The sequence below is a fragment of the Scyliorhinus torazame genome, chromosome 3, assembly GCF_047496885.1.
Source record: "Scyliorhinus torazame isolate Kashiwa2021f chromosome 3, sScyTor2.1, whole genome shotgun sequence".
NCBI classification, from domain to species: Eukaryota; Metazoa; Chordata; class Chondrichthyes; order Carcharhiniformes; family Scyliorhinidae; genus Scyliorhinus; species Scyliorhinus torazame.
The window spans coordinates 49947780-49960991 of NC_092709.1; the positions used below are offsets into that span (position 1 = coordinate 49947780).

Consider the following 13212-nt stretch of genomic DNA (forward strand, 5'->3'; position numbering starts at 1 on the left):
GAAATTCCCTCCGTAGCAGCCTTTGTGGTATACCTACACCTCAGGTACTGCAGCAGTTCAAGGAGGCATCGCACCACTACCCTTTGAAGGGCAACAAGGGATAGGCACTGGCCAACCAGCGACACCCAAATCCCGTAAATGAATTCTAAAAGCATATAGAATTTATATTTCAGCTCTGTCAGACAATACTAAATGGCTGCAAGAGTTTACTCAGCAACCGTCAAACTTCAAGGTCCAGGAGGAATCTAGCTAAAAATTAAAAGGTAAATTTGATACAACATTAAGACACAAAGGCAAAGATCGCTCAGACACTCATTCAAAACCAGGAATGTTCTTCGCTAATCAGGAAAGCCTGTTTAATTAGGAAATCCTGATCTAAATCTGAACCTAATCAATCCTTAAAATTGAATAATAAGTCCACAACAAATAACAAGACAGCAAATTAAGAGAATTTCCAAAACTCTTCAGGGGCTTAGGTAAATTGAAAACTGTGCATCACATCATGCTAAAGGCAGATGCATTCTAAAGACAAATGTAAAACTCACTTCTCCGTTTACACCCAGGAAGGTGCCACACCCACTATGAAAACATGAATGAAATGAGGTAAAGGCTACGCTTCAACAAGAAGTCACTCGTCAGTTACAAAACCCACCCAGTGGTGTTCTGGTATGGTACCAATTTCAAAACCAAATAGATCCATCAGAATCCGAGTCGGCCTAAAGCAATAGAACAAGACGAGAGCTAGCAAAACTTGGAAGAGTACAAACTTTACTAAGCTTGACGCAATTACCACTGCATCAGGAATCAAAACTTCTAACCACCTTCATAACATCTTTTGAATTGTGTTGTTTCAACTGTCTGCCTTTTGGCATCATGTCTGCACCAGAGATTTTCCAAAGGATGATGTCCAACATATCAGAAGATATGGAAAATGTTATATGCTACATGGACGATGGTTCAACAAAGGAAGAATATGACAAAAGAGCAAGAGAAGTATTAAATATACTAATACCCTAGATTAACACGATGAGAACTGAGTTTTCAAAACCCATAAAATAAGTCAGGCCATGAAAACAAACAAGACTCACTGCAGACCCGCACAAGACAAAAGGCATAAGAGCATTTTCGCCACCCTGGAATGTCACCAAATGCTAAAGGTTTATAGATACGGTGAGGTGAACCAAGTTGAAAATTCCTATCCCACCTAGCTCAAATAAACAAACCTCAAGACAACCTTGGAGGTAAGACCAAGCGTAGTGTTGGACTGTGCATCAACAGCAATCATTCAAGTGAAAAGAACATGTTGATCAGAGATCCTCAGCTCGCTACAAGACCAAACGTCCAACTATTATAGCAGTAAATGCGTCAGCAATAGGACTAGGAGCATCCTGTTCCAGATCCAGAGTAATGGGATATGTATTATATATCATTACATAGTTGTGTATTATGTATCAAGGTCCTTAACTGAAAACGAACAGCACTATGCTGTCAGAAGAGAAAGAAGCCTTCACAGAAGCTTGGACGTGTGAAAGATTTCCTCACTGTGTCTTAAGTCTACAGTTCAAGATTGAAACAGATCACAAACTGCTGGTAACTTTGCTGATTACAAATTAAATCACAACAAAGCCTCCCGAATCCGCAGATTAAGATTGAAGCTCATATGAGGCGATACTATTAAGAGTATCAGCAGGGATAATACCAAATTACTGCTTACACTGTTGCAGATACCCAGAACAAGATAACACCATTTTCAGCAAGAAAGTTTAGGCCTTCGTGACCTTAACCGCCCAATATTTGCCAGCAACATGGCAGAAAACTTTGGGTGTCTCAAATGAGAGATGAAGTGTGTGCAGATTCGCACATACTAGATGTCCTGTTAAATTGAGGTGCAAAAGTTACAGGAGGTAGACTTTCTGAAGAGGGAAATTTCTATTCACGTCATTCCAGACATTGTCGCTCTGACAATGGGTCACAATTCATCAATCCTTTGCAGCATCATATGGATTTGACCGTGTCACAAGTTTGCCTGCAGGCCAAAAATGAGGCTGAGAGGGGTACGTATCACTACAACTTACAGGAGTTAACCCTGTTCTGTTACCATTCTATACCCTTGCAGATTGGCTTCACCCCAAGCTAACTTTTGATGGGTTGCAGGCTAAGAATTTGCTTCCCTTTCTCACACACGTAACACAAAATGTCACAGCAGTGGACCATGACCGGGGTCCAACAGAAGGAAGGTTATAGAGCAGGCGAAGTCCATACTGTCAACCAATGATACAGGGCCCACAGCCTGCTCAATCAAGAAATGGGAGAGATGGTGTGGATGAGGACTCAGCAGAGAGAAGATAACCTAAGGGAGAGGTTGCAACAACCAATATCTTGGTTCAGCCAGAAACATGTCATCTGAACAAATAGGAGTACCTTGATTTTGTTGAAGAAGCCATTAGCCAGATGGGCTGCATACCCTGATTCTCAGGAAGAAACTACATCTACAGAACAAAACCATAGGAAGAAGAAATTATAACCCTTGGAGGAGTTTGGAGCAAACACTCTCAACAAACTCAAAAAGAATTTTGTACATGCTTGGAGTGATTGGTGAAACCCCCATTATGATTATCCCAATAGGTTGTGAGCAGCGGAGGTTCCAACAACAGAGGCCAGACAAGAAAGCAAATGCAATGACAAAGTTCAGCCCCATTTCCTGCATTTCACATTACAGAAACATTAAGACATTACCTCCAAAATTAGATTTACATCTGTGGTTAGAGCCTGTACCCGGTGGAAACTAGCAATCAGGGAAATGGGTAGAAAGCCTTGTTCATCCATCTTTCTCCGTAGAAAAAAATCTCTTTCCAGGTTTTCTGTACTGAAGTAATATTCGCTAAAAAGAAAATTACCAATGTTAAAATAGTTCCCAGCTGTCTTAATTAGGAAAGCATTGCTATAGTTACACAAGAAATGTTCACATACATTTGCCGTTTTATGTATTCCTTCAGTAAGGTTTCATCCACTGTGTACATCTGTGCTCCACTTCCATCATCATAGTAGTACATCATATTAGTGTTGTACTCTGGGATATATTGGTCAGAGGTTTCAAACGAATGCTTGTACCCATATGGGTAATCATAATTCACTGAGGAGAAAGTAATCCAAATCGGTCATGTCAAAAAAATTTACATTCACTGGCATCAACTCCCATGCTTCCGCTGTGTACCATTCTTTCACAAGCTAAGAGTTTGTGTAGAACATACATTCCATGAAATACAAGCCTGGAAAAGGGTATATTATTCACTTCTTGAACAGTTTTTCCCCCACCAAACTGCTACTGTGCTTTGTTTCTTAGCTCAGAAGTATCATCGTAGACTTTGAAGGAAGCTCGGATTTCTTTTTATAAAAAAAAACAAAACAATTTTCTCAGAGAAACAGATGGTGTAATATTATAAAAACGCAAACCTAGGCACGACTACCAGGTTTACTTAAACATTAGTTATTTTGTCTTTGAATTTTTAGATGTGTTTATTTTCAAAATGACATTGTCTGTATAGGACAATATCATAGGATTGTGTCTGCATCTCATATGATGCTCCTTCTTTCTCTTGCTGTCGCCTGAGATTGCACCCAATTCTGAAACCCCGTCAGGCAGGATGTTATTACAGCTTTACTGGTTTATTGTGTTTCAGAATTCTTTGCCACCCCAGGGCCTTTTTGCATGAGGGATGTCATGATCCTCAAATCTAAAAGATTTATTTCTTGGGGATCGGTTTGCAGGATTGAAGGAGCTGGGAGCGAAGTATGGGCTGGAGCAGGGGGAAATATTTAGATACATGCAAGTTCGAGACTTTGCCAGGAAGGAGATACAGAGCTTACCGGTAGATCTGGCCTCCACATTGCTGGAGAAGGTGCTGACGACAATGGGACTGGAGAAGGGGGTAGCGTCGGCAGTTTACGGGGATATTTTGGAAGAGGAGAAGGCACCGCTGGAAGGGATCGAGGAAAAGTGGGAGAAAGAGTTGGGAGAGAGTATGGAGGAGGGGTTCTGGCGTGAGGTGCTCCGGAGAGTGAACGCCTCCACCTGGTGCGCAAGGTTGGGGCTGATACAGCTGAAGGTGGTATATAGAACACACCTCACAAGGGCGAGGATGAGCCGGCTCTTTGAGGGGGTAGAAGATGTGTGAATGTTGCAGGGGGGGCCCTGCAAACCACGTTCATAGGTTTTGGTCCGGTCCAAAGCAGGAGGATTACTGGAAGGAGGTTTTTAGGGTAATCTCTAAAGTGGTGCACGTGAAACTGGACCGGGGCCCTCGGGAGGCCATATTTGGTGTGTTGGACCAGCCGGGGTTGGAAACGGGTGCGGAGGCAGATGTTGTAGCCTTCATCTCGTTGATCGCCCGAAGGCGGATCCTGTTGGAATGGAGATCGACCTCTCCACTCTGTGCCCTGGCGCGGCAGGGGGACCTGCTGGTATTCTTAACTCTTGAGGAGGTTATGTTTGAACTGATGGGAAGGATGGAGGGGTTCTACAATTCATGGGCATTACTCATTATGCACTTTCAAGAATTAGATAACATCGAACATTTGGGGGGGGGGGGGGGGGGGGGGGGCGTGGAGACTGTATGTGTTAATGGTGACTATGGGTAATTCCTTTTGTTATTTGTTTACGTTAACATGTGGGCTGCTGAGAATAGTGAGGGCGTGGGCGAGCAGGGCGGCCGCAGCAACAAGAGCGCGCGCCGGTGGCCGCGATTCGCAGTGATTTCGGGGAAATCCCCGAGTCCTCATGCACCCCCCGACTATCGTCGGCCTTTGGGGCCGCCACGAGCAGCCAGCGGGGCCGGTTTAAAAACCGGCGAAGAACCCCGCGCGGGTGAGGGGCGGGGCTGAGGCGCCGGGCCCGGCAGGTCAGAGTAGCGGGGGCGGAGCTACGAGGAGGCCCGAGGCGGCAGGCCCGGAGGCCAGGGCACCATGTAGGGAGGGTGCTCCACGTCGGATGGCTCCCACCTAGGAAGAAGAAAGAAGGTTGAAGCCTGGTCCCAGGTGAATGCAGAGGAGAAAGAAAGAAGATTTAAGGAAGTTTGGTGAAAGTTTTTTTCCCCTCTCTCCCCCCATTTTTTTTTCAAAAAAAGAAGAATGTCAGATTGATGAAGGGCAGGAGGGTGAAGGGGGAGAGAGGAGAAAAGAAAGAAGATAAAAAACAATAAGCCACTAAAGGATGCGAAGAGCAGCGTCGAAGAAAGGAGGAAACGCAGGTGCGCCGCCGAAAGAAAAGACGAGCAAAAGTGTTGACAGGATGGCGGAAGCCGAACTGCAAGGCGGGGCCGCACTACTTACAGTGGAGAAGATGACCGAGGTGATGGCAGTGGAGCTGGAAAAACAGTTTGTGAGGCACATGGAGGCCTTGAGGAAAGAGATGGTGGTCGTGTTGAGGTCATGGGTGGAGGAGGTAATCGGCCTGATGAGGGTGGAGGTGGCAAAGGCATCGGCCGAGGTGAGAGAGCAGGGCGAGAAGATGAAGGAGGTGGAGGAGGCCGTGACACGACACAGCGACCAGGTCACCTCGAAGGGGGAAGAGTTGTGGAGGGTGGTGGAGGTTAACAGAGGACTCCGGGCAAAGCTGGAAGACTTGGAAAACCGCTCAAGGTGGCACAATGAGAATTGTGGGCTTGCCCGAAGGGACAGAGGGCCCAAGGCCAACGCAATCCTTCGCTAAGAAGTTGGGGGAGCTGATGGGGGAGGGTGAGAGCCCCACCCTGTATGAGCTAGACCGAGCTGCCAAGGGCAGTAATTATCTGCTTCCATAAGATTTGCATGAAGGAGAAAGTATTAAGCTGGCGAAGCAGGAGCGTGAGGTGCTGTGGGATGGTACTGCGTTTCGGATCTACCAGGACTTGACGGTGGAGTTGGCAAAAAGACGAGTGACGTTTGGGCGAGTGAAGGTGGCTTTGTACAAGAAGGGGGTGCAATTTGGTGTGGTGTACCCGGCGAAGTTGAGTAACATATAACGCCAAAGACTTTTATTTTGAGACAGCGTAGGCGGCTGAGGCGTTCGTGAGGGCAGAAGGCTTGGGACAGACGTGAAGAGCGGAACTGGAAGAGAGGATGTGGACTGTGTTTGAGCGGCTGGAAAATGTACAAATGTTACAACTTTCTTTTTACTGATTTGTATTGAAATTTACTTCTCTTTGCATTGTTACAGAGCTCAAGTTAATGGCGTTAATGGTGTTGCGACGGTTAAATGTTATGTTAGTGAATTGTAGAGGTTGGATTGTTGGGTTTGTTTTGGTGTTTTTTTCTCTGGGACTGGGTGGAAGGGGGCGAGAGGTCTTGGCGGGGGGAGCCACCCGCGCTAGCTAACTAAAGTCAGTTAGTGAACGGGGGGGGGGGGTGAGGTGAGAGGATGACTGCGGACGTTGGAGCCTGGATAGCAGGCTTCAATGGGCCTACGAGGCGAGCAAGAGGGGGTGGAGGGATGGATGTTGGGGGATGTTTTTGTAGGGGGGGTTTGATGTTAACAATGGGCAGGGGCGGGTCAGGCTTATGGGGCAGGGCCCGGTGGTATGGTGATGGTGGATAAGAAAGGAGGGGGGGGGGAAAGAGAAAAAAAGAGACCCGCAGTAAGGATATTCACGTGGAACGTGAAAGGGCAAGGAGGTCCGGTCAAGAGTGCTTGCACATCTTAAAAGTTTGAAAGCCGATGTAGCAATGCTGCAGGAGACTCACTTGAGGGTGAAGGACCAGGTGAGAGACTTACAAAGGGCTGGGTTAGCCAAGTGTTTCACTCTGGATTTGATGGAAGGGCTCGAGGGGTAGCGGTGCTGGTCAGCAAAAGGATACGCTTCCAGATGGAGAAGGTGGTGGCAGATCAGGGGGGTAGATACGCGATTGTGACAGGGGCACTGGAGGAGAGATTAGTGGCGCTGTTAAGTGTATACGGTCCCAATTGGGACGATGTGGGATTTGCGAGGAAGGTGTTTGGGGCTATTCCCGACTTGGACACACATGAGCTGATTGTTTGTGGGGGGGGGGGGGGGGGGGGGGACACTGGAACTTGGTGCAGGAGCCAAGGTTGGACAGATCACGGCCGCGCTCGCTGGTCCCATCAAGGGGGGGGGGGGGGGGGGGGGGGCGGCGAAGGTTAATGGTGGAAATGGGAGGGGTGGACCCTTGGAGGTTCCTGCACCCAAGGGAACGGGAGTATTCGTTTTTCTCAGCGGTCCATAAGGTATACTCCAGGATCGACTTTTTTGTGGTGGGGAAGGCTTTGCTGGCTGGAGTCAAGGGGTCGGAATACTCTGCAATTGCAGTGTCAGATCATGCTCCACATTGGGTGGATATGGTGCTGGAGAAGGGGGCAACGCAGAGACCGGGGTGGAAACTGGATGTGGGGCTTTTGGGGAACCAAGTGTTCTGTGAGAAAATTGAAAAGGTAACTAAGGAATATGTAGGTTTCAATTGTACAGGTGAGGTGTCGAAGGCAGTCGGCTGGGAGGCTCTAAAGGCAGTGGTGAGAGGTGAGGTAATTTTGTTTAAGGCCAGGGTGGATAAAGAGGAGGTTGGAGCAGCAGAGGGTAATATATGAGATGTTGGAGGTAGATAGGAGGTATGCAGAGGATGGGGACCCGGTGAAGCTGGAAAAGAGGAAGGAAGGAACTACAGGCGAGCTTCGACCGACTGTCCACCAGGAAGGCGGTGCGCCAACTGAGACGAGCAAGGGGTGCAGTTTATGAACATGGAGATAAGGTCATGTTAGCAGGTCAGCTCCGGAGGGAGGCAGCGGCAAGGGAAATTCTTCAGGTGAAGGATAGGGCAGGGAAGTTGGTGGTGGCCCCAGTGCTGATTAACAAGGTTTTTGAGGAGTTTTATGAGAGGTTGTACAAGTCAGAGCCACTCGGGGGAGACCGTGAGATGCAGGAATTTCTAGATGGGTTGGAGTACCCAAGGCTAGGGGAGGGAGACAGGGCTACATTAGAAGGAGCAATAGTGGAGCAGGAGATAAAGGATGCAATTGGGAGGATGCAGTCGGGGAAGGTGGCAGGGCCGGATGGGTTTCCAGTGGAATATTATAAAAAATTTAAGGATAGGTTGGCACCCCTGATGGTGCAGATGTTTGAGGAGGCGATAGGGAAAGGGGTGTTGCCGCAAACCTTGGGGCAGGCATCGATTTCCCTGTTACTAAAAAAAGATAAGGATCCGACGGAGTTTGGGTCGTATCGGTCCATATCACTTCTGAATGTGGACGTAAAAGTGTTGGCGAAGGTACTGGCGGGTAGGCTGGAGATGAGTGCCTTCCGAAGGTGATAGGGGAGGATCAGACGGGGTTCGTGAAAGGGAGGCAGCTGTTTTCGAACATTAGGAGGGTTTGAACGTTGTTATAGCACCGGCGGAAAGAAAGGAAACAGAGGTAGTTGTGGCATTGGACGCCGAGAAGGCGTTTGATCGGGTAGAATGGGGGTACCCTTTTCTTTTAAAATATATTTCTTAAAGATTAACACAATTTTTCTCCCTTACAAACAATACCCCCCCCCCCCCCCCCAAACAAAAAAAAAATGAGAAATCGCACAGAGCAAGATATATACATGGCAAAATGATATATTTACACAGCTTTGTACACCGGCCCTCACCCATACGTGCCAGTTTCCCCAACCCTTCATGTTATCTCTTGCTCATCCACCCTCCCAGGACGTCGTCCCCCCACCCCCCAAGGTTGCTGCTGTTGCTCGACCTTCCTCTAACGCTCCGCGAGATAGTCTAGGAACGGTTGCCACCGCCTGTAAAACCCCTGCGCAGACCCTCTCAAGGCGAATTTAATCCTCTCCAACTTTATGAACCCAGCCATATCATTTATCCAGGCCTCCAGGCCTCCAGGCTGGACCTCCTTCCACATTAGCAAGATCCTTCGCCGGGTTACTAGGGACGCAAAGGCCAGAATGCCGGCCGCTTTCGCCTCCTGCACTCCCGGTTCGTCCACTACTCCAAATATTGCTAGCCCCCAGCTTGGTTTGACCCGGACTTTCACCACCTCAGATACTGTTCCCGCCACTCCTCTCCAGTGCCAGGCATGACCAAAACATATGGACATGGTTCGCTGGGCTCCCTGAGCACCTTCCACATCTGTCCTCTACCCCAAAGAACCTACTCAACCTCGCCCCCGTCAAGTGCGCTCTGTGGACCACCTTAAATTGTATCAGGCGGAGCCTGGCACACGAGGAGGAGGAATTAACCCTACCTCGGGCATCAGCCCACAGACCTTCCTCGATCTCCTCCCCCAGCTCCTCCTCCGATTTGCCCTTCAACTCTTCTACCAGCACTTCCCCCTCTTCTTTCAACTCCTGGTGTATTTCCGACACCTTGCCCTCCCCGACCCATACACCCGAGATCACCCTATCTTGAACTTCTTGTGCTGGGAGCAACGGGAATTCCCTCACCTGTCGCCTCACAAAAGCCCTCACCTGCATATATCTAAAGGCATTTCCCGGGGGTAACTCGAACTTCTCCTCCAGTGCCCCTAGGCTCGCAAACGTCCCGTTGATGAACAGGTCCCCCATTCTTCCAATCCCCGCCCGATGCCAGCTCTGGAACCCCCCCGTCCACCTTCCCCGGGACAAACCGGTGGTTACCCCTGATCGGGGACCACACCGATGCTCCCATTGCACCCCAGTGCCGTCTCCACTGGCCCCAGATCCTTAGCGTTGCAGCAGCGGTGCCGTCACCAACGCCCCCAGGCTCGTTCCTTTACAGGACGCCATCTCCATCCTCTTCCATGCCACCCCCTCTCCCTCCATTACCCACTTGCGGACCATCGCCACATTTGCTGCCCAGTAGTAGCTCCCCAGGTTTGGCAGCGCCAACCCTCCTTGGTCCCTACTGCGTTTCAGGAACCCTCTCCTTACTCTCAGGGTCTTATTCGCCCACACAAACCCCATAATACTCCTGCCTACTCTCTTAAAAAAAGGCCTTAGTGATCACGATGGGAAGGCACTGAAACACAAACAGAAACCTCGGAAGGACCACCATTTTGACCGACTGCACTCTACCCGCCAGCGAGAGCGGTAACATGTCCCATCTTTTGAAATCCTCCTCCATTTGCTCCACCAACCTAGTCAGATTCAGTTTATGTAGGGTCCCCGAACTCCTGGCTATCTGGATCCCCAGATACCGAAAGCTCCCCTCCGCCCTCCTCAGCGGTAGGTCCCCTATCCCTCTTTCTTGGTCCCCCACCTGTAATACAAAGAGCTCACTCTTCCCTACATTGAGCTTATAGCCCGAAAACACCCCAAACTCCATTAGAGTCTGCATGACCTCCACCATCCCCTCCATTGGATCCGCCACGTACAGCAACAGGTCATCCGCATATAGCGGCACCGATGCTCTTCTCCCCCTCGGACCACCCCCTTCCATTTATTAGACTAGAATGGGGGTACCTGATGGCAGTGCTGGAGCGGTTTGGGATTGGACCAAGGTTTGTGAACTGGGTAAAGCTATTATAAAAGGAACCGAAGGAGAGTGTCCGCACCAATAATATCAGTTCGAGATACTTTTCTCTCCACCGTGGGACGAGACAGGGATGTCCTATGTCCCCCTGCTGTTTGCACTTGCGATTGAGCCGTTGGCCATCGCATTGAGACGTTCGGGAGCATGGAAAGGAATAGTGCGGGGGGGATAGAGCATAGGGTGTCCTTATATGCCGATGACTTGCTGCTGTATGTGTCGTAGCCGAGTGCGTCGATAGGAGGAATATTGGAGCTACTGCGGGTATTTGGGTCTTTCTCGGGGTACAAGTTGAACCTGGACAAGAGGTGTGGTGTCTCGGCCGGGGGAGGGGCAGAGGTGGGGGGGGCTGCCTTTCCGTAGAGCAGGGACTCATTTTAGGTATCTGGGGGTGCTGCAGGTTGCCCAGGAGTGGGGGAGGCTTCGCAGGTACACCATCACTAGTTTGGTGGGGAGAGTGAAAGCCGATCTGGCAAGGTGGGATGGCCTTCCTCTGTCACTGGCGGGTCGAGTACAGGCGGTTAAAATGAATGTGTTGCCGCTATTCCTGTTTATTTTTCAATGCCTACCGATTTTCCTGCCAAAGTCTTTTTTCAGGGAGATTGAGGGAAGGATTACCTCATTCATATGGGGAGGGAAGGTGGCTAGAGTGCAGAGTGAGAAAGGTGCTGCTACAGAGCGGAAGGCAGGCAGGGGGTTTGGGTCTCTCGAACCTGTTGTACTATTACTGGGCGGCGAACGTGGAGAAAGTGCGGAGCTGGGTCAGAGGGGTTGATTCTCAGTGGGTCAGAATGGAGGAGAGCTTGTGCAGGGGGTCAGGGCTGAAGGCACTTGCAACAGCGCCACTTCCGATAGCTCTGGGGAAATATTCAGGGAGTCCGGTAATAATAGCTTCATTGAAAACCTGGTGGCAGTTTCGCCAACACTTCGGGTTGGGTTTAGGGTCAAGGGAAATGCCGATTCGGGGGAACCACAGATTTGAGCCAGGGAGGTGGGACGGAAGTTTTCGGAAATGGGAAGAGAAGGGGATTAAGACGCTAAAAGATTTGTTTCTTCGGGGTCGGTTTGCAGGATTGAGGGAGCTGGAAGCGAAGTATGGGCTAGAGCAGGGAGAAGTGTTTAGGTACATGCAGGTTCGGGATTTTGCCAGGAAGGAGATACAGAGCTTCCCAGAGCAACCGGCCTCCACATTGCTGGAGGAGGTGTTGACGACAAGGGGACTGGAGAAGGGGGCAGTGTCAGTGGTGTACGGAGCTATTCTGGAAGAGGATAAGGCACCACTGGAAGGAATCAAAGCAAAGTGGGAGGAAGAGCTGGGAGAGGTTATAGAGGAGGGGGTCTGGTGTGAGGTGCTCCGGAGAGTGAATGCCTCCACCTCATGTGCAAGGTTGGGGCTGATACAGCTAAGGTGGTATATAGAGCGCACCTCACGAGGGCGAGGATGAGCCGATTTTTTGAAGGAGTAGAGGATGTGTGTGAGCGTTGCGCGAGAGGGGGGGGGGGGGGGGGGCGCGAATCACGTTCATATGTTTTGGTCCTGTCCAAAGCTAGGGGAGTACTGGAAGGAGGTGTTTAGGGTAATTTCCTGGACCCGGGTCCTCAGGAGGCCATATTCGGGGTGTCGGACCAGCCAGGGTTGGAAACGGGAGCGGAGGCAGATGTTGTAGCCTTCGCCTCGTTGATCGCCCGAAGGCGGATCCTGCTGGGATGGAGAGCAGCCTCTCCACCCAGTGCCCTGGCGTGGCGGGGGGACCTGTTGGAATACTTGACCCTTGAGAAGGTTACGTTCGAACTGAGGGGAAGCTCGGAGGGGTTCTACAAGTCATGGGCACTATTTATTATGCACTTTCAAGAACTGGATAACATCGAACATTAGTTGGGGGGGGGGGGGGGCTGTCTAGATTATTGCCATATCTGATTGGAGGCAAACCAGGATTGTTAATCAGGTGATGTTTTACCATGTGACAATAGTGTCAGAGAAACTCTTCTGTGACATTTAATCCCAGAGATAGATTAGTTCATCTGCCATTGCACTTGCAGGGTAAAGAGAACTTTATTACACAAAATCCATGCTCTTATAGGTGCAGCTGGCATTCTAAGTTGTAAATAGATTCACTGTTAATGGAATTGGTACAACAATATTGTTCACTCACCACGCGAGTTTCCCCTGCCACGTCCTCTTCCTCGACCTCGGCCTCGGCCTCTGAAACTTCCTCGCACGCCACCACCTTCACTTCTAACACTGCCAACTTCATCAGCATCATCTCTTCTGTCTCTATCACGCTTGTCATCTCGGCGCCAACCTTCACAAACAAGTTTGCGTTATTCGAATGCAGTTAAGAAAGTATGTCCGCGCATCACATCTGCGCCAGCCATCAAGCACCTACCTATTCTAATCCCATTTTCCAAACTTTGTCCGTAGCCTTGTGTGCTATGATGTTTCTAAATGTTTCTTAAATGTTGTAAATGTTCCCACCTCTACCATCTTTTCAGGCAGCGAGTTCCAGATTCCCACCATCCTCTGGATGAAAATGTTTTCTCTCAAATCTTCTGCCCCTTACCGTAAATCTATGCCCTCTGGTTATTGACCCCTCTACTAAAGGGGAAAATGTTCCTCCCTATCCATGTACCTCAATTTTGTACACCTCGATCAAATACCTGCTCAGCCTTCTCTGCTCTTAAGGAAATCGGGTGAATCTCCTCTGCACTCTTCCGATAGTGACGAGA

The 13212-nt window shown here is 49.5% G+C and overlaps 1 protein-coding gene across 5 annotated transcripts in view; it reads right to left on the bottom strand.

Annotated features, from left to right (window-relative positions):
• The window catches only part of LOC140408447 (la-related protein 1B-like), a 142324-nt gene that overhangs the window by 71558 nt on the left and 57554 nt on the right, over positions 1–13212 (bottom strand). For all 5 annotated transcript variants that reach the window (XM_072495659.1, XM_072495658.1, XM_072495656.1 and 2 more), the window contains exons 8-10: positions 12639–12788; positions 2971–3133; positions 2737–2881 (exon numbers count right to left, since the gene is read on the bottom strand). In XM_072495659.1, coding sequence (XP_072351760.1) covers positions 2737–2881; positions 2971–3133; positions 12639–12788 — 458 coding nt within the window. The remainder of the gene's footprint in view (positions 1–2736; positions 2882–2970; positions 3134–12638; positions 12789–13212) is intronic.